The sequence below is a fragment of the Propithecus coquereli genome, unplaced genomic scaffold (assembly GCF_000956105.1).
Source record: "Propithecus coquereli isolate 6110/MARCELLA unplaced genomic scaffold, Pcoq_1.0 Scaffold640, whole genome shotgun sequence".
Classification (NCBI taxonomy): Eukaryota; Metazoa; Chordata; class Mammalia; order Primates; family Indriidae; genus Propithecus; species Propithecus coquereli.
The window spans coordinates 119,203-141,210 of NW_012152397.1; the positions used below are offsets into that span (position 1 = coordinate 119,203).

Consider the following 22,008-nt stretch of genomic DNA (forward strand, 5'->3'; position numbering starts at 1 on the left):
ATTTTTCAAAACAAGTTGAGGGGGAAACTTTTTAAAATCCTACTAACTTTCCAAAAATTAGCTCAAATGCTACCTTCTCAAAGAGGCTCTCTAGAGTACATAAAGATGGGAAACATGACGGCCTTTTCTGCATTTCCAAGGCACTTTACTTATGTTCGTAATTCAACAGACATGGGGCCCCTGGTTCAAGCCCATAAATCTTGGTACCCTCACAGACACACCTCTAGGTTCGTGCTCACACATGCACCCCAGCAAGGCCTGCAATAAATATCAGTGCTTAAAGCAATCAGACACCAGCTTGGAAATGTCCACATCAGTAGAGTATGTAGGAAAGCCTGGGTTGAGCTTATCAAATTCCTGCCAGGGAAGTACTGGGGAGGGCCGGGACATTGTCATTGGAAGAACCAGCCCTGAAACAGAGCTCCTTCCCCAAACCCACATTGGAGACCCCTTTAATTTAGGATGCCCAAGGTTCAGATTTCACAGAATTCAACGACTAAACCCTCTACACCTTTTCATGATTTTCTAATCTTCAATTGCAATCACTCAGCCTGTTCTTTCGGGTGTGTGTGTGTATGTGTGCGTGTATGTGTGCATGTGGGGATGTGTGTTTATGCGGGTTCCCTCATTAGGACACTTAATCCTATAAATTCCCCACACATTTCCCACCCCTGGAATACAAACTCAAAAGTAGGGCTATGTTTTCTAACTCCTTGCAGTCTTAACCATACATGCAAGCCCGCATATATTTAGCACCAGGCAAGAATTGTAAACTTCTGACACTACCTTGCTCAGCGACGGGACAGTCCATTACCCCTGTAAGTCAACAGTTCCTCCTCTGGACAACAGAGACAACAGGGTGGCTATGGAAACATTTGGGGAATACCATGGATACCCTGAAAAGCCCAGGACAGGACACACTTGGGCTTCTGGCTGGGACCCAGTTGTGGCAAAAGGCAGAAGCAACAGTCGCTATCTAGGGACATAACTTTATTTGAAACAAGGAGTGGGGGTGCAGAAGAGGGCTAGGAGTCAGGCTCTGTGGTAGGCGGTGGCTTTTCGTCATCAGGAGGACAATCGATGAAATCAGCCAGCATAGCAGCTGTGTCATCCTGTTCCTTTTAGGGATAAAGACATAAGATTGAAAACAGTCACACATACACACACAGAATGGGTCAGGCTGGGCCACAGCCCCTCCCTTTCTCCCACCAGCGCCACCCTCCCACCTGAGAGGTGCCATCCCTGCCTGACTCTCTCACCTTTTCCTGGAGAGCTGTGGCCTCAGCCTCTGTCTCCATCTCTTCTTCTGCAGGTGTCTCTGGTGGGGGTGGCACCTTGTCACCCCCACCCTCAGTCCCCTCTTCCAACAGGGTTGGGGGAGCAGAAGGCTCTTCTTCAACAAGCTCTTGAGGAGGGGGCCCTGCTGCGGGGCTTCCCCCTTCCCTCTCCACCTCGCCCTGGGAGGGGAGAACTTCCGGAGCCAGGGTGGGGGCTGTCTCAGCCCCATGCTCTTCCTCTGCCCCTGGCTCCTCCACTTCCAACAGCAGTCCAGGTTCTGGCTCTGGCTCAGGCTGCACCTTGGGGGACTCCGGTGGGGGCAGAGCTGGAGGCAGGGTTGGGGGTGGAGGTCCACCTTCTTCCACCTCTCCTCCTGCTGAGCCGAACTCCAACTCTTCTACCTCTTCCAACTCTTCTTCTTCCTCCTCGTCCTCCTCCTCCTCTTCTTCCTCCAACTCACCTTCTTCTTCCTCAAATTCCTCCTCAAACTCTTCTTCCTCCTCTTCTTCCTCTTCAAAATATTCCTCTTCATCCTCTTCCTCTTCCTCAAAGTCTTCTTCCTCCTCCTCTTCTTCCTCCTCCTCCTCCTCCTCTTCTTCCTCTTCCTCCTCCTCCTCGTCACTGCTGTTGATATTAATAACTGTCAAATCTTCTTCCAGGGCCGGGGGTCCTCCCCAACCAGGAGTCCCTTCAGGGACCAATTGGGGTGGTGGGAGTGTCACAGGACCAGGAACCGGTGGGGGCGGAGGTGGGGGTGGTGGGAGAGGCCCTGGGGCTGCAGGAAGCTCCTCAGGCTCCTCCTTGGCTGGCACAGGAGGAGAGGCTGTTGGTGGCCCAGCGGGGGCTATAGGGGGAGGTGTGGTGCCTGAGGGTGGTGGGGGTGGCAGGGGTGGCAGCCCCTCAGGCACGATCACCACACTGTCATCAGAGTCGCTTTCCAAGGAGATCTCCACATCAGAGGCCTCCTCCTTATCATAGTGGACAAAGGCTGGTCTGGGCACTCTCCCCCCAAAAGTTTCATCTGGAGGTATAGTAGGTGGCGGAGTCCCACTTGGGGCAAGGACAGGGTCTTCATTTGAGCCTGCCCGGTGGTTCTCAGGGCCAGGAAGGAGCCGGGGGGGCACAGACACCAAGCCTGGGACAGGGAGGCCTAGGTGGTTGGCTGTGGCTGGAGGTCCAGGGCGTGCTGGGGGCACAGGGCCTGCTGAGGGCATGGATCCTGTGGAGGGCATGGGTCCTGCTGAGGGCATGGGTCCTGCCGAGGCCATGGAGCCTGCCGAGGGCATAGGGCCTACTGAGGGCATAGGGCCCGGCGGATGGAAGGGTGGGGCCCTAAAGGGAGATGGGGCCTCAGGAGGGGGAACTTGGGCAGGTGCAGGGCAGGTGGGGCCCATGGACTGCAGGGGAGGAACCCGGGGGTGGGTCAGAGCAGCACAGGTCACCAGTGCTTCTGAGCAGAAAGAAGAGACCTGAGGAAAGAAGAAAGGTCAAACGTGAGCATCAGAAATACAGGGTCCCACGGTGCCAGAGAGAGCAAGCCCACCAGCATGAGAAACGAGAGAATCCAGGAAATAAAGAGGGGCTTGGCCCCAGTCAGCAGTTACCTCAAGGCTGTCCTCTTGCTGGCCAAGGGAGAAAGCTTGCAGGGCACAGGCAAGAGGAGGTGGGCAGCGAGGAGAAGGTGCCAGCAGCAGTGCCAGCAGCAGGCGGTAGAGTTCACGGCGGCAGCAGGAGCTGGTGTACGGGGAGCTGCCTAGGACTTCACCCTGCTGGACACCCATGACCAGGGGTAGGACCAGATCATGCAGTCTCTGAAAAGGACACAGAGCACACCTAGAAACATCGCCAAAGCTATCCAACCCTTCTCTAGGGCACACTCCCAGGTTTGAATGCCACCTATGGGGCACACACCCCTACATGTACAGAGTGGCGGCCCCCCTCCCCAGTCTCCATGGGGACCAGGCTCTACTAACCCTGTGAGTCTCCTCCTTGATGAGAGGCCCACACATGAGGATGGTCCGGCTGAGGCCTGGGGAAGAAAAGGAGTGTGTTAAGAGGCAGGCTCCCAACAGGATTGAGAGCAAGGGCTTCTGAAGAAAACAGCCCAAGGTGAGCATTGGCTCTGCCACTGCCTGCCTATCTTGGGCAAGTCATTTAACTTCTCTAAGTTTGCTTTCTCGACCATAAAACGGGGATCATAAAAGCGCCTCTACTACATAGGGATGCTGACAGTATTTAAATGAGACAATACAGGTAAAATGTTATAAATGTACATTGATATATCTGGGGAGAGTTGGCTCTCCCCTTCATATGGGGTGGGGTGGCAGGCAGTGAAATATATGGGACCCCAAGAAAAGTCACCCATTAACTGCACAGTATCTTTTCTCGATAGATGAGCAGTCGCATTGGAGGCAGGAAGCTCCGCCATGCAGCCTGCCCTGGGGAGAATGTAAGCTCCAGAGGCAGGGATTTTTTTTCCCCAAGTGTTAGAACTATACCTGACATACAGAATGGATATGCAAAGTATCTGCTGAATAAATGAGATAGAACTAAGACCTTGGAGGGGCAGTGTCAACTACCAGAACCCCCAGTCTAACAGCAGGCCCCAAGATTCCACCTGCAGCCACAGTCGCTGCATGGCTGCTTCTCCTTCTCCTGGGATCTCTGTAGGCTCTAAGTTGGCTCTGCATTTTATATACACCCTCCCCTTCAACAGCTGGTTTTGGGCTATCACTTGGGGCCATCCCAGAGCCCCAGGAATCCAGGGCACAGGCCTCACCCACCTCTCAGTGCAGCTGCACACACGTCGCTGTTGGCATTGCTATCCCCTTTCCGGTGGCTAGGTGGAGCCATAGCCTCCCCCACATCCAGCTTTAGCTTCTTGGGGGCACTGGGCTTCCCAGTTTGCAAACCCCCATCAGGGCTCCCCCGGGGGCTGCGCAGCTGTTGGCAAAGGGAAATATAAATCACACATGCAGGCAAACACGAAGGCAGGACAGAGTCAGGAGGCAGTGTCTGCTGAGGAGGCACATCTGGACAAAGGGCACAGGATCAGAGTCCTGGGAAGGAGCCAAGGCCTCACTCACCTTAAGGGCATCGGCTGGAGGGGAGATGTCACTGAGCAGGTGGGTGAGCAGGGCCTCTCCAGAGGCTCCTCCCTGAAGCACTCCGGCTGAGGCCCCACAAACCTTCACCCACAGCTCTAATATGGCATATACCTTGGTCCGAATGGTGCTGTGGTGTATACACAGAGGGCAAGTTATAATAGAGAGGCAACATGTCAGAACACCCAGCCCACCTGCATCCCCTCACCCATCCTCTCTTTATTCCCTTCCTGGATGGTCACCTGTAAGGCCTCTCCTGGCCTGGAGAGAGGGAATCCCTACCAATGCTCCAGGCATTGAGGACCTGGGGAAGTAGGCGGCTGATCAAGACCCCAAAGCGCAAGAGCCGGCCTCCACACCTGGGAGCAGAGACAGAATGGTGACCCTCATTTCTAGCACATCCCATCCCTTCACCACATCCTGCCCAATCCCACTCACGCGAGGATGAGTGCGCAGAGCAGGTCCAAGGCTTCAAGGTGGATAGAGGGCAGTAGCAGCAACCGCAGGGGACCATCTCCAAGCAAGTTCTGGAGAAAAAAATGGCAAAAATAAGGAGTGGGGGAAGAAAGCGAGAGACAACTGGAGTCAGACTACATACATACGCACACACAGGTAAGGAACCCAGACTCTGACCCCGGCTCTCCCAATAAAATCAAACCTCCATCCTCTAAAATAGACCCTTGATGAAGGGTAAGGGAGGGCTGGCTGAGCATCTCAGCAATGACTGGGCTGACCCCCAAATTCACCTTCCCCTAGCGAAAATTTGCTGCAAGTGGTCCCAATACGTGTGGGCAAACCCACTGTGACAGCGTGCACACGTGCTGGGGATGCACAAGGAGTGATGGTATTTGGACGAAAGTAGGGAGCTCTCTGGGACAACTTCAGGTCCCACAGTGCTTTCTGGTTGCCCAGGATCCTGAGCAAGGGCTGTGAACAGAGGACAAACGCCCTTACAATATTCTTGCCACTGATGCTGAGGGTTCGGCAGATGAGATCCAGGATTTCCTGCACAGGGACGGACACGGGAGCCCCAAATTCAGAGCTAAAGAGAATCAGAACAGGGAAACTCTCAGAGCAGGCTCCCCCGTGTGACTCCACGTGCACCTCAATCACCTTCCTTATGATGGAGACAACACTCCTACCTCAACCCCTACTGCTCTAGGCCCCAATCTCTCCCACACCCACACACACCTGAGCATTAGCACCAGGCAGCGGGCTAGTCCTGAAAACCTCTGCCGAAGCCGGAGAAGAACATGGGCATCACCATCTTCTGAGGAGGAAAGCAGTGTCTCCACTCCAGGGCCTTCGTTCTGCACAGGAGCTGGGCAGAAACAAAACCACCTTGCACACTCTGTGTCTTTTTTTCATCCCCTCCTTTTTCATTTGTGGTGGATGACTTCCCCGTATTCTAATCCAAACTGCCTAGAAACAAACTGCCCCACCTCTCTGGGCCCCCTCCTGTTCCCTCCTGCCCAGCTCCCCAACCACTGTCCCACTGACTACCAGCCATGGTTCCTACCGGTCTCTGCTCCCTCATACAGGGTCCCTAGCAGGCTGTGCAGTGAGGTCAGCAGGCTATGCAGCTCCTGCTCCCAGCTCTCAGTGTGCTTCAGGCCCTGGGAAAAGCCAGCCCCTAGAGAGGGCAGTCTGGAATAACACTCACAGGCCAACTGCAGAAGAAAGGGCAGAAACCTGGTCAGATAGGAATCTAGGCCAGCCAAAGAACCCCCAAACCCACGAACACCCAAAAGAGATGGAGATCAAAGAGAGCTCTGAGGAAAACATGAGGAGGGGCAATGAGGTTGAAGGACCCAGATGGGCACACGAAGGCAGAAGTTAAAGTATGCCAACAGGGAGGAAAGCAGGAACATGGTCCAAAAACAGTAACACAGAATACTAAGAAGGAGCAGTAAGAGCCGCTCCAGCCTCAGATCCCCAGGCTCTCCACCTCCCTCCCTTCCCTTTACCTGCTGGAGCTGAGGTATCAAGGAATCCACCCTAGACAGGAAAAATGAGGCCAGCTTGCCCTGGATGAGGGGGAAAAAAGGAAAGAGGCTTGAGCCAGTTCCAAGAGCAGTATCATTCACATGCATTGCTAATATGAAATTATGATAGTTATAAGACCTACCTCTAGATCTTTAGTTAACATATTAATAAAGAAGCACATACTACTCTATCACCATTTTTACAGCTATTTTGATAAATACATTCCAACAGAATCGGTTACCCTTGTAATTTCATGCATTTTATTTCATAAATTTAAGAATATTATTCTGAGAAGGGGTCCATGGCACAAAATAGATTAAGAATACTGCACTAGAGATATAGAAAGGGAAGAGACAGGACTTCCACTTTTGGAGGGATGTAAGAGTTACAAAGACAGAACAGGTGAATGGAAAACAAGAAGCTGGAGCTGCCACTGGCAGTGTAGAGAGATGGGGACAGAGAGAGGGTTGAGAGAATGATGCTGAGGCTAAGGAGGGTGGGACTGAGCTGGCTTAGAAGATGAAAATCCAGATAACGCAGCCAGACAGGGGGAAACACCGAGGAAAGCTCCAGAATCAGAAGATGCCAATGGAGAAGCAGACTGAGGCAAGGGAGCATGGACTTTCTCTAGGGAGCAAGGACATCGTGTGTACAAAGGTGAACTTCTGGGAGACAAATGAGCAGTGACAACAGGCACATGGCGGGGAACTTAGGAAACTAGGAGCAGAAGCCTCTGTCAGAGTGTTGTTCAGAAACCAACTATCCAAGGACTCTCTCCTATCCACCCTGCGGCAGGAACCACACCTAGCTTCACACGTTATGCTCCAAGGTTCTTACTGACCATGAGACAACAACTGCTACAGCTGATGCCAAGTAGGAGAGGATCTAGAACCAGTTCCCCTGGGACTTGGAGAACACTTGCACATCTGACGTAGTAGGGTTACAGAACACTCAAACCGAAGAAGAGTAACCACCCAAGGTCTACTGATTCACTGACTTCTCCAAGGATGACAGTTCTTAGAGAGCTGCCAAAGCCCCAAATATAGTGGCACTCGGCCCTTTTGGCCAACATACTGCTCATGCTTTCCCTGAGACGCTGGGTCAAAAAGCAGGGCTGGGGCCAACAGAAGTCTGCTTATGTGACCGCAACAAAGGAGCATACAGTGAAGTGGCACGACTCTGACCACAAGGTCTGCCCTGCTGACCCACAAAGCAAACAAATTAATGGCTCGCTTGGAACGTTTCACTGAAAACACGCGCATGTGCACATACACAAACATACTCGCCATGTCCTGGGTATCTCTCAAGGGTGGGGTTAGTCTTCCCGCTCATTCCAAGGAACTACTAATTAATTTGGCAAGGAGGAGAAAATGAGGTAGTCTCTGCAGGGATTGACTTCATGGACTCAGAATGCTTGAGTCATATTATTTGAGAGGAGTAACCCTGGGCCTGGAGACTGCAACTGCCCCGGAGCACGTGGGGAATGGAACAGAGAACAGATAAACATTTCAAATGACAATTATCAGTTCCTAAGTACTGGTCTGTAAGATTTTCCAAGTACAAACTACCCCAGGGACCTTTGCATAGAACAGATTCTTTTCTGAGGTGTTGGCAACAGAACAAGCCAAAATCCTCAACAGAGGGAAGTGCCCCAGAAAACACTTTATCCTTAGGGAAATAAAGGCAGAAATACCCTGGAATAACACACAAATGTTTGTCGTTTGGTTTAGAAAGGGTACTCAAAATGCAGGCCCTAACTGCAAAAACTACATTGTCTGACAAAAGGTTGTGCATTATAGATAAATTCCCCTGACTACTCACAATGAAAATTAAGAGGCTACAGCACAGGAATACTTAGCATTCTAGTCTCCATGACTATTCAAATTTCTACCCTGTACTTAACACTCAATTTCCCCTCCTCTTTCATGCCAGGATGCATGTAGATGCAGATAATACCAAACAGAGCTGAACTAAAACAATCATTTGCAGTAAAACTGCACAAACTTTTAGTCAGGGACAAACTATTGGCCTGTGTAATTTAAAAGTTAACTTACAGAACATTTTGTAAGATATGCAGTTTTTACTAAACTTAGTAAAACTTTAGTAACAAAGCTTTACTAATCTTTTCTAAAATCCATTTTCCTGACCCCCTACCTCACCTGACCCAGAGACACCCTGAGCTGCCTGTCTGACCTAGCAAGGCTCTATTGTACAGTCACCTTGTATGGGTCATGACAATTTGGGGGAAGAGGTGGAGAAGTGATAGAGGAACATTTAATCCATGAGTTACTCCAAATACCTTCTTGACAAGTCCTATCTCCTGCCTATCCAAAGATTTATTAGCTGTGATTAATGGCATTCACATGAAAACAAAGCAGCAGCAAGGACGTGACCCCATGCTTACTAAGAAATATCACCTGCTCTGGGACTTTTCAGATACTGCAAGACAGCAAGACCACACTCTCCGATCACAGCACTCATGCCCATGGAGCTCCGACTCACAATCCTTCTCAAGCCAGAGATGTACACAGCAACTAACACCTGATCAGAGCTAGCATTAGTGTTGAAACCTATCTGCCCTTTTTTTAATAACTACCAGATATATAACCTTGGGTTGTCACTTAAATTCCTCTGAGCTAGTTTCCGCCTCTGTAAAATGCAGTGATACCAACTCCACAGAATAATTACAATGATAAAATAACACACCTTAGACACTCAGCAGAGTGCCTGGCACATAGTGGGTACTTAAGAAACACCAGTTCCCTTTCCCTTCAAGAACTTACCTTCCTGATTTGTCATAGAACCATGTAATCTTACTTTTAAAAAATTTGAATAGCAAACTCCCCCTTAATTGATAATACTGATGGCCGATAGAGTGGACCACACCAGTTACACAAAAGAATTACTAATTTGCCACCAATTCCAGCTGTCTAGAGATTGGTGCTTCCATCTGAGTAAGAGGGTGCCCAATAGTTTGTCAGGCCAATGGTGAGTGTAACAAAATAAGAGAGAACATTTAATCTATAGGGGAATACCTACTTGTTCCTAGGTATAACTGGCATCTAATTACACTGCAAACAGCAAATATGCCCATTACAAACGGTCCTTTAACTGTTACTACATTGGTAGAATTTGCAAACCATTCATATTTGTTATTGTAACTCCTTGAAATTACAACTGCAATGCTTTCCCTCACCTGAGCCACGGACACCCTGAGCTGCCTGCCTGACCTAGCAAGGCTCTGTTGTACAGTCACCTTGTACAGATCATGACAACTTGGGGGAAAGCGTAGGGAAGTGATAGAAGAGTTTAGTCAGGAATATAAGCAGAAAGAAGTTTGGAAGAATTGTCCTAGGAAAGTGGTAAGTCAGGAAAGCTTCCTAGAGGAAATTATATGAGCTTTACGAACAAAGTAAGACAGGATGACAGAAAAATGGGCAGGGCATACAGAGAAGGCAGGGCAGAAAGAGGAAGGAGCCCATGGTTAAGATCCTGGGCATCAGACAGACACAGGTCCCATCCCTGCCGATCTTAGCCAAGTTACTCCATTCCAACTTCTTTATATGTGAGGATTAAATAAGATAACTGCTGCAAGGTGGTATAATTATAGTTGTGGAGATAGGTAACTTTAAAGGACAATCAGAAAATAGGTGTTTAGAAATCTCAGGACCAGAATCTGCAGTAAGAGAGCTATCAAGGCTTATGTTGGTGGGAAGAGGACTTTCTATGAATACTTACTTTGAGAGAACCACAAGCCCGAGGAAAGTAAGTCATACAAGCCTTCATTCCCTCTAATGCTGATTGCTCACACTGTGGGAAAAACAGAAAATAAGGAAGAAGAGGCTAAGAGCCCAGTACCCCCATATCCCCCTGATCTCACCCCACCACCCTGGAAGGACTCTTCGGCATACAATCACTTTTTCTGGGTTCCTCCCTCTTCTCACTTCTTGAATCCTATTCCTGGATCGCTTCCCACCATATCCTTTAATTCACCAACAGGGGCCTAGGGGTGGGGGCTGGGGAAGTGTCTCACCTCTGGTCTGAGGCCCAGCAGGGATGTGAGAAGGCCAGGGAGGTGGTTCATGGAGATGTCCCGGAACAGTGCAGGAAGCTGGGCTGCATATCGGAGCAGGTCCCTCAGGACAGCCACAGCCAACTCCATTGTGGGGGGCGGGTCCTGAGACTAAAAAGTGACAACATCCCTTGCTTCCGGCCTCACCTTGACTGTCACCAAGGAGGGGCAGGAGGCATAACATGAGACTTCTGAGAAACACCATAGATAATGTCAATATTACCATCAACTCCACTATCTGTAAGAAAACAGGACATAAGAGACATGAAGTATCCACGAGTAACATATTCATCTCCAAAAAGGAAACATGTTTACATTTTAGTATTAAGGGTATCTGGGGTCCTAGGAATTTGTTTGCAGAAAAGAGGATAACAAAGCCACATTTTAAAGATCTATCTAACTAGAAGATCACAAGAGTTCTTTGATTCTCCCATGCTATATTTCCCTGCTGGGAATACAGAAGAACACTTTTAAGACTGAAAAATGAGCCTCAGCCACACCAAAACTTCTCCATATATATCTCCAAGCTTGCTCCTAGCTGGCTCAACCTACCCTGGAACTCATGCAAAAAAAAACAATTGGATTTAGAAGGACTTCCCTGGAAAATTAACACGTATCTATGGAAAAAGCATTCAGCACGTATATCCTGCTAGACCAGAGATGGCCACATATCAATAAAACAAAGGAGAATTACTTACTAAGAAAGTAGGAATAGGTGGACCCACCAATTACACACAGGCCTTCAATACTGTCCAGTAATCCTATTGCATTTCTCTCCAGCTAATTCTCTCCACTACGAAAATCTTCTCCTCAAAGTTCTACTGCCACCATCCTGAGCCAAGGTACTGTGAATTTTCTCCTAGATTACTTTGGTAGTGTTCTACATGGTCTTTGTGCTTCCATTCTGCTCCTTTCTAATCCACTCTCCACAAAGCAGCCAGAGTGATATTTTCAAATGAAAATTTGATCACGTCACCGTCACCACCACCACCACCGCCTCCGCACCCCTACTTAAAACCTTCCATGAATTGCCACTGCTTCAAGAATAAAAACCAAAATCCTTAGCATGGCCTACAAGGCCATGGCTTTGTTTCTTAGCCCAATTAACTTCTATTGATCAGTTAAAAAAAGAAGCCAGGCATGGTGGCTCACGCCTGTAATCCTAACATTATGGGAGGCCGAGGGGGGAGGATTGCTTGAGCTTAGGAGTCCGAGACCAGCCTGAGCAAGAGTGAGGCCCCATCTCTAGTAAAAATAGAAAAATTAGCCAGGTGGCATGGTATGTACCTATAGTCCCAACTACTTGGGAGGCTGAGGCAGGAGGATTGCTTGAGCCCAGGAGTTTGAGGTTGCTGTGAGGTAGGCTGACACCACAGCACTCTACTCAGGGCAACAGAGTGAGACTCTGTCTTAAAAAAAAAAAACAAAACAAAAAGCCCTCCCGGGACCTGTGGCCCTGACCACCACTACCCACACCACCCCAGATAGGGTCAGAGTCTCACTACATGTTCTTAGAGAACTGCAGTCTTTACCTCCATAGCACCTACCTCAGTTCATCATTCTGTTCATTTGTATACTTATTCAATTAAAGTGTCTTGTACTAGAACAGGGATCAGCAAAATATGGTCTGTGTATGCCTCTTTTTGCATAGCCCACAAGCTAAAAATAGTGTTTACATTTTAAAGGGTTGGAAAACAAACAATATGCAACAGAAACTATATGTGGTTCACAAAGCCTAAAACATACTTGCTATCTGTAAACATTTACTTCACAGAAAAAGTGCTAGACTCTAAGCACCATGAAAGTAAGGTCTAAGTACATATTACTGTCTCCCCAGAGCTTAGCACACAGGCTGCCATATGCGCTCAGAAAATGCTTGTTGAGTAAGTAAGTGGAGAAGTCACGAAAGGATGTAAAGGCAGGGGGAAGAAATTACAATGTTAAAAGAAGAACAAAGGAGTATGCCAAAAAACAAACTCAAAATCAAACACCTAGAAAAAGGAACTTTGGAGATGTCACTCATTAGAAAAGCTAATGAAGTGAAATTGTCAGAGGTTATAGTGTGTGAAAGGTCAGACGAATTATTAATATTTAATAACCCAGTAGATAAAAATATCAAAAAGTTTAAAAAGATGCTTCTATTCAAAGCTTGCCCTCCCCACTATCAGGGAATTGTTTCTAATTATTGTGTCCTCAGAACTAAATGTCCAAACCTCAAAGAACATACCACATCCAGGATGAATAAGATGGAGGTAGGGGAGGATGCAGGGCAGCAGCTGAACCCTTACCTGCAACACCTGCTGAATACTCCGAAGCCAAGAGACACAGTGCTGCTGGAATATCTCTGTGGGGCTCTCCCCTACCAGCAGGGACAGCAGACACAGGCCCTCAAACCTTATAAGAAAGAAGAGAGTGATGACAAGTGGGCACAGGCTAGACCTCAGAAAAAGCCACTGACGATTCTTTTATTCTCACTGGGCTATGGTAAGACTTTGCCCCACATCCACTGTGGTTTCTAACTCCTGAAATACTTGGAGAACTTGGAGTGAGGTGGAGGCAGCAAGGTCAGAAGGGAGCAGAAGTAATATCAGTTGGGGAATAGGAAACTTGGGACCTGGAAAAGGTGGGGTTGAACTCATGAAAGAATCAAACCCTCTACCCTCTTGAGATTGGAAAAATCTCTTGAATCCATGGGGCAGGGACAATGGCTGGACAGATGTACATATAGCTTACTTCCTAAAGGGATATCCCCACGGAGAAAAAAACAGGGTTCAAGACTTACCGAGTTTTAATGGAACCAAGACGTGCATTACTGAGACTCACCAATGCCGCAACAGCTGAGAGGTTCTGGAGAAAGGAACACAGGGAAGTGAGTCAGGAATAGGATGTTAAAGACACAGAATTTCTCCAAGCCCTTCCCTGTCCTAGCACTGCGAAGCCTTTCTGAAGTCACACCTCCTCTGAAGTCAAAAAGCCATCCCTCTAGAGGGCTTAGGCCTTCGCCTTTTTTTCCTGTGGGTAACACACAAAGCAGCCTAGCCTCTCAGACTTTCCTCAAGTTGTATCTTGCCTGACTCCTTCCCCCACGCCCCACCCAAGAAAAGTAGTGCTAAATAGAGAACAGTCCAACTCATCCCACTATCAGACTTCAAAGATAGATCTGCTTCACCTCTGTATCCCCAGAGAGCACCTAGCACAGAGGCAACATCCATAAATGCTTGCTGAATGAACTCTGAACTCATCTGATAACATTATCCTTCCTCCTTCACCCCTAAACAAATCCTCCTCCACCTCCTCCTCCTGTTCCTGGGCCTCGTTCTAAGGAGGCTATAAGAATGCCAACACAGAGCTACTCAGAGTCCTTCCAATCTTCCCCTTCTCTTACATTCCAGATGCCCATGAAAAATATTTCATCAACCCTCCCACAAGTAACCTCTCCATCCCCTGGACAGTCAGCTCCTCTTGTTGCACCTGCAACTCCCTAATGGTAAGCATCACTGATTCTCTCCACAAACACATATCATGCACTGGTCAGGTGGGTGAAGGAATCCAGAGCTGAATAAAATAAGTAAGGTTCCTCCTCTTATGGAGGGAAATGTCCATTCATTTATTCAATAAATATTTATTTAACATATACCTTATATGAGATGTTGTTTTAGGTGCTGGGTGGCTTATTTTCTAGTTAGAAAAAACAGAAGATAAACTGATGAAGTAAATATATAGTATGTCAGATGGTGCTAAGTACTATTATAAGGAAGAATAAAGCAGAGTACAGAAGGAAAGGAGTACCCAGAGTAGGGAAGGGCAATGGCATTTTCTGTAGTAGAGTGGGCATAAAAGGTACCTCGACAAAGGTTATTTAGGCAGAGACCTAAAGGAAAGTGAGAACAAGACATATTTATACTCTCATACACTGCTGATAAAAATGCAAAACAGGCTGGGCGCGGTGGCTCACGCCTGTAATCCTAGCACTCTGGGAGGCCGAGGCGGGAGGATGGCTTGAGCTCAGAAGTTCAAGACCAGCCTCAGCAAGAGCGAGACTCCCATCTCTACCAAAAATATAAAGAAATTAGCCAAACAACTAAAAATAGAAAACATTAATCGGGTGTGGTGGCGCACGCCTGTAGTCCCACATACTTGGAGGCTGAGGCATCGCTTGAGCCCAGGAGTTTGAGGTTGCTGTGAGCCAGGCTGATGCCATGGCACTCTAGCCCAGGCAACAGAGCAAACTCTGTCTCAAAAAAAAAAAGAATGCAAAATGGTACAGCCACTTTGGGAAACAGTTTGGCAGGTCCTTTTGTATAACCTAAAGGTTATACATAGAGTGAACATATGACCCAGCGATTCCACTTCCAGATACATACCCAAGAGAAATGAAAATATGTCTTCACAATAACTTATATATGAATATTCACAGCAGCATTATTAATAACCAAAAAGTGAAAACCCAAATGTCCAATTGATGAATGGATAAACAAAATGTAGTCCCTCCTTAGCCACAGGGAACACATTCCAAGGCCCCCCAGTAGATGCCTGAAACATGGATAGCACCGAACTCTATATATACTGTTTTTTCCTATGCATACTACCTATGATAAAGTTTAATTTATAAATTAGGCACACTAAAAGATGAACAATAACTAATAATAAAATAGAACAATTATAACAATATGACAGCATTGCTGCTCTTACGCTTTGGGACCAGTATGATGTAAAATAAGCGTGACTTGAACACTAGCACTGCGATACCAAGACAGCTGATCTGATAACCAGGATGGCTACTAAATGACTTACAGAGAGGGAGCATATACATCGTGGATATGCTGGACAAAGAGATGATTCACGTCCCAGGTGGGACAAAGCAGAAAGGCTCAAGATTTCATCACGCTACTCAGAATGGAGTGCAACTTAAAACTTATGAATTTAATTCATCAATTTAATTAAACTTATGAATTATTTCTGGAATTTTCCATTTAATATTTTTGGACCACCGTTGACCACAGTTACATAACTAAAACCATGGAAAATTAAGCTGCAATTAAGGGGGAACTAATACATATCCAAACAATGGAATAAAAGGCCATAAAAAGGAATGAAGCTGATACACGGACAAACCCTGAAAACTGAATGCTAAGCGAAAGAAATCAGATCCAAAAGGCAACATATCTAAGATTCATTTACATGAAATGGCCAGAACAGCAAATTTATAGAGGAAAAAAAAAAGATCGGCGTTTGCCAAGGGTCACAGGCAACCAGGGAGGGGCTGGTGGACAACAGGAATGACTACTAATGGGTACAGGGTTCCTCTATAGAGTGATGAAAATGTCCTAAAACCGACCACAGCGACGGCTGCACAACTCTGCAAATATACTAAAAACCACTGAATTATACACTTTAAACAACTGAACTGCATGGTATGTTAATTATGTCTCTTTTTTTTAAATAAAGGCATATTGATAACCAAAAAAAGAATGTTCCAAGCAGAGTGAAAAAAGGAGCAAAGGTTGTGAGCAAGAGCACACCTGACATATCTGGAAACAGCAAGAAGACAAACTGTTGCTGGAGAAGAGTGAGCAGGTGGAGGGGAGTAATCAAGGATGATGGTCCAGGCAGTGGGGCCAGATGGGCAACTTCCGACTTGTACTCTGACTTAGGTAAAAGCCATGGGGGGGAGAGAGGAATTGAGCAAAGGAATGACTTATTGTTTGTTTTTTTAAATCAACAACACTTGAGCTGCCTTGTTGGGAAGGCAGAAGCAGACAGATGAGGTAGGAGGCTACTGTAATGATCCAGGCAGGAGATGACGCAGCTGGAAGAATGCAGTAATAATAGGGATACAAAGCAGTCAGAATCTAGACATATTCTGAAGGTAGAGCCAACAGGTTTTGATATCAAACTGGATATGGGTGGAAGACAAAGAGAAGAGTCAAAAGCAACTCCAGGGTTTTTTGCTGAGAACTAGAAAGAGGAAGTTGCCATTTACTAAGAAGGGGAATAATGCAGGGGGGAGCAGGTTTTGGGAGTGAGAATCAGGAGCTCAGCTGCAGATGTTAAATCTGTGATGTCTATTTAACTAACATCAAAATGGAGATGCCAGATAGGCTTTGGATAGACAAGTCTGACATTAAGAAGAGAAATCCTGGTTAAATGGCCGGGCGTGGTGGCTCACGCCTGTAACCCTAGCTCTCTGGGAGGCCGAGGCGGACGGATTGTTTGAGCTCAGGAGTTCGAAACCAGCCTGAGCAAGAGCGAGACCCCATCTCTACTAAAAATAGAAAGAAATTAATCGGACAACTAAAAATATATAGAAAAAATTAGCCGGGCATGGTGGCGCATGCCTGTAGTCCCAGCTACTCGGGAGGCTGAGGCAGGAGGATCGCTTGAGCCCAGGAGTTTGAGGTTGCTGTGAGCTAGGCTGACGCCACGGCACTCACTCTAGCCCGGGCAACAGAGTGAGACTCTGTCTCAAAAAAAAAAAAAAAAATGAAACCAGCCTGAGCAAGAGCGAGACCTCATCTCTACTAAAAATAGAAAAAAAATAGCCATGAATGGTGGTGTGCACCTGTAGTCCCATATAGTTGGGAGGCTGAAGCAGGAGGATCCCCTGAGCCCAGGAGTCTGAGGTTGCTGTGAGCTAGGCTGACACCACAGCACTCTAACCTGGGCAACAGAGAGAAACTCTGTCTCAAAACAAACAAACAAAATCCTAGTTAAAGATGTGAATTTGGCAGTTGCTGGCCATGAGACCCTATCAGTTCCCCAAGAGAATGATTGTAAACAGAGAAGAGAAGCAGTGCAAGAACTGGGTTCTTGGGCACTCAAACCTTTCACAGTCAGAGAGGGCAGGAAGAACCAGTCTTTCCTGGAAAAGACTGGAAAGGAGTGACCAGTGTGATAACAGGAGAATCAAGAGAGGAGAGATATCCCAGAAGCCAAGTGAAGACAGTTGTTCAAGAAGGAATAATCAACTGCATCAAATGGTCAAGTAATATGAGGACCCAAATTTGACCTTTGAACTTCAACAATGACCTTCAAGAGTTACCATATCACCCAGCAAAGGGTTGTTTTAACAAAGTGTTTAGGCTAAAAGCCTAAATGGAGTGAGTTCAATGGAACAACCATCATAGTAATAATTCTAAAACAAGTGAATGAAAGGTTGATAAGACAGCAGACATTCATATCACCTCCCTACAAGACACTTGTTAACTACAAATGGAATAATCATACCTTTAGGACAGTTAAGAAACCTGACAGATTCCATCTTAATGTAGTATATGTGTTCCTGATATGATGCACCAAGAATGATACATCTTTTCTCCAGTATTCCTGCTGAGAACACACAACCTGATCTAATCATGAGGAAAGAGCAGACAAACCAGAGGGGCATCCTACAAAATAACTACACTGTACTCTTTAAAAATGTCAAGAGCGTAAGATAAACACTGAAGAACTATTTCAGATTTAATAAGACTAAAGAGATATGACAACTAAACGCAATGTGTGATTCTGCACTGAACCCTGGACTAGAAACTTTTTTTTCTTTTGCTATAAAGGATGCTTTTAGGAAAACTGACAAAACTTAAAACAAATCAATGTTAATTTTCTGATTTTGATGATGGAATGTGGTTATGTAGGAGAACATCTTTGTTTTTTAAGGAAATACACACTAAAGTATGTCAAGGTAAAAGGACATAATGTCTGCAACTTACTCCTAAATGGACCAGAAAAAAACAGAATAAAATAAATATGCATTTAAAGGAAGGTGATTTTTTTTAGCAGCTTTGAAATATATGCTGATGAAAATGATCCAATAGAGAGGGGAAAGCTGATAATGAAGAGTGGAGGAGAACTGTTGAAACAATGTACAGTCACTCACCCTACAACAGAGACACATTCTGAGAAAGGCATTGTTAGGTGATTCCATTATTGTGTAAACATCACAGAGTGCACTTACACAAACCTAGACAATACAGCCAACTACACACCTAGGCTATATGGTATGGCCTATTGCTCCTAGGCTACAAACCTGGACAGAATGATACTATACTGAATATTATAGTCGATTATAACACAATGGTAAGTATTTATGTATCTAAACCTATCCAAACATAGAAAAGGTTCAGTAAAAATGTGGCATACCCCCATAATATGCTGAAATTAAAAAAAAAAAAAATGTGGCATACAAGATTTAAAAATGGTGTATCTGTATAGGGTACTTACCATGAATGGAGCTTGCAGGACTGGAGGTTGCTCTAGTTGAGTCAGTGAGTGAGTGGTGAGTGAATGTGAAGGCCTAGGACACTGCTATATGCTACTGTAGACTTTATAAACACTGTGTACTTAGGATGCGCTACAATTTATAAAAAAAATTCTTTCTTCAATAATAAATTAACCTTAGATTTCTGTAACGTTTTTACTTTATAAACTTTGAATATTTTTTTAACTTTTTGACTCTCTCTTGTAATAACTCTGTTGTAGTAAAACTTTTACACATTGTACAGTTGTACAAAAATATTTTTTCTTTATATCCTTATTCTATAAGGTCTTTTTCCTGCTTTTAATTTTTTTGAACTGTTTAAAACTAAGACACATTTTCAAGCGAACTTAAAAAAATGGAAAAAAAAAAAATAAAGAAAAGAAAACCTAAGATAAAAACACACACAATAGCGTAGGCCTACACAGAGTCAGGATCAACAATATCACTGTCTTCCACCTCCATGTCTTGTCCCACTGGAAGGTCTTCAGGGTACTAACACTCATGGAGCTGCCAACTCCTATGATAACAATGCCTTCTTCTGGAATACCTCCTGAAGGACCTGCCTGAGACTGGTTTGTTTTTCTGGGTTTTTTTTTGTTTGTTTTTTTTTTGAGATAGGATCTCGCTCTGTCACCTGAGCTAGAGTGCAGTGGCATCATCGTAGCTCACTGCAACCTCAAACACCTCAGCTCGAGCAATCCTCCTGCCTCATCCTCCCAAGTAAATGGGACTATAGGCACATGTCACCATGCCCAGCTAATTTTTCTATTTTTTGTAGAGACAGGGTCTCACTATGTTGCTCAGACTCGCATCAAACTCCTGGCCTCAAGTGACCCCCCCCCCCAACCTTGGCCTCCCAAAGTGCTAGGATTACAGGTGTGAGCCACTGCACCTGGCCCTGAGGCTGTTTTACGGTTAACTTTTTTTCTTTCTAAGTAGGAATACATACTAAAATAACAAGTACCAAATGTACATAAACCAGTAACATAGTTATTATCAAGTATTATGTACTATACATAATTGTACATGCTATACTTTTATATAACTGGTAGTGCAATAGGTTTGTTTGCAAGAGCATCATCACAAATATGTGAGTGATGTATTGCACTACAACATCACTATAGTTACGTCATTAGGCAATAGGAATTTTTCAGCTCCATTATAATCTTATGGGACCACTGTTGTACATGTTGTTCAGCACTGACTGAAACATTGTTATGTGGCACATGACTCTACTTGTGTAAGTGTCACATCACTCTTAGCTTCTTTACTCACAATTCTACTAGACTTTAGACATTCAGGGAAAATAAGCAAGAAATAAGTTCGTGTCAGTGGCACGAAGGGAAAAGTCCTGAAAGAGATGATTAATCAACACGTTTATAGGAAGGACAGATAATATTTTACAAATACTTATGAAAGACATTTCTGCATCTGTTTTGAGATAGGGAAAACAGAAAATACCACCACCTTAACATAACTGAGGAAAGAGAACCACATGAATTAGAAGGGGATTTAGAGAGAAAATACATAATCAGCTCCTGCCTCTGAAACTGGACTGAGATACCAGAGACATAGTTTTGTTACCCTCAACTAGGAGGAAGACTAACAAATGAGGAGTGATGTTAAATACTAACAAACTGATAAATCTGGGGCCAAGATTATTGAACCACCTGGTAGGTTGTGCCAACCCTCTTCCTGGAAGGAAGCACAAAGCTGGAAAGGTCTCATGAATGAAGGGGTGGAAAAGGAAAACTTCATGTACATGAGTCTTGAAAGATAGGTAGAATTTGAGGGTTACTAGGAGGGAGAGGGAAGGAGATAATTAAAGGAGCAATTACCATGGACTAGACATGTGTTCTTAGGATCAATGCTCTCACCTGGGCAAGATGATGGGGTTCAAGTTAGGATGGAGGCAATGGGAAAGAGATGGAAAGGAGAAAACAGATCTGAAAGCTTCTCAGGATAAAATCAAAAGAACTTAATAGATTGTTTATGGAGGTGTGTGGGAATATTCAGGATGACAATTAGGTTTCTAGCTTGCAGAACTAAATGGATGTTAGATTCTGCTCTTACAATAATCCAAAGCTTCTTCTAACGCAACCCACAAAGCTCTGCATGATCTGACCACTGCCTACTCACCTCACGAGCCTCGATTCTACCCACTCCCTTCCCCTCCACGTCTGAGCCCCAGAAACAAACCTCTTTTTCTCAGTTCCCTTCTACCATAGGGCCTTCCCATATGAGTCTTCCTTTGACTGAAACGCCTCTCCCACTTTTTTCCCTACCCAATCCCTATTCATCCTTAGGGTCTCAGTTTAAACCCCAGTTCCTTTGGAAAATTACTGCAATTCTCCGGATTAGGTTAGGGAGGCCCTCTGCTATTCGATTCTCATCATGTTCATCGCCATCACGTCTATAGTTGGAACGCACAGAAGAGTATCTGGCCTAGAGTAAGAGCTCGGTAAATTTCTATTGTTGAATAGGCCCATTAACTCAGTCAAAACAATCCCCAAAACAGGTATCTCCAGACGAAAAAGAGGCTTTAGGTCATACGCTAGTGAATGACCGGGCCTGGAATCTAATCCATTCCTTTGTGCCTAGCAGCAGACAAATAAGGCCCATTTTTCCCCCCAGAGAAACTCAGAGCGTTTAGAGGAAAAATATGCGAATCTCGTCTGGACTGATACCTGGATCCCCTTTTTGCCCTCAGTTCTTCTCCCCTCAACCTCCATACTGCAGCTGCAATGCACCATAACCCCGGCGCACAGGTGCGAGACCAACCTTCCCACAGGGCCGCCGGCACGGGGGCCACGGACTTACCTGGGCCCCGCCCACCGTCCCATGCAGCCGCAACAGGCACATGAGCCCGGGCAAATGCGGGGCCGAGCGGACCGGGGGATGCACGGGAGCAACGGCGGGCCCCGCTCGTGGCTGTAACAACCCGGAAACACTCTCCAGCAGCAGCAGGCGGAGACGCGGGCCCGAGTTCACTGCCGAGAGACCCCCGGTCCCGCCGGGAACCCCAGCCGCGGAGCCCGTAGAGGGCCCACTAAGAACGGCTGCCGCCATCTTCCCCCGGGCTCTAGTGGTGGCGTGGCGCGATGACGCAAACACACCGCGACGGACGCTTGGTGGGGAGGGGGTCTGAGGAGGGGGCTGTGGTCCTGCGCACTGGGGGAAAGGAGGTTGGACTCTCGGGCTCAGGCCGGGAAGGAGCATGCGCTGGGTAGAGGCGCTCGGGCGCCAAGGCGGCAGGCAACAGTTCCTGGAGGGTTGAGGGCTGGCGGGTGGGACGGGCTGAGGGCGGGTCG

General features: G+C 46.4%; 1 protein-coding gene across 1 annotated transcript; it reads right to left on the minus strand.

Moving 5' to 3' along the window:
• Positions 1-969: 969 nt before the first annotated feature.
• Positions 970-21,916, minus strand: PELP1 (proline, glutamate and leucine rich protein 1). The gene is made up of 17 exons (XM_012659923.1): positions 21,518-21,916; positions 13,223-13,287; positions 12,729-12,834; positions 10,402-10,551; positions 10,107-10,178; positions 6,350-6,409; positions 5,902-6,052; positions 5,574-5,703; positions 5,337-5,424; positions 4,821-4,909; positions 4,625-4,741; positions 4,365-4,512; positions 4,062-4,221; positions 3,252-3,307; positions 2,883-3,089; positions 1,260-2,747; positions 970-1,118 (listed from the first exon to the last, which is right to left on the minus strand). Exons 1-17 carry the CDS (start codon positions 21,914-21,916, stop codon positions 1,026-1,028), a joined length of 3,579 nt encoding a protein of 1,192 aa, XP_012515377.1. The 3' UTR covers positions 970-1,025.
• Between the last annotated feature and the right edge of the window lie 92 nt (positions 21,917-22,008).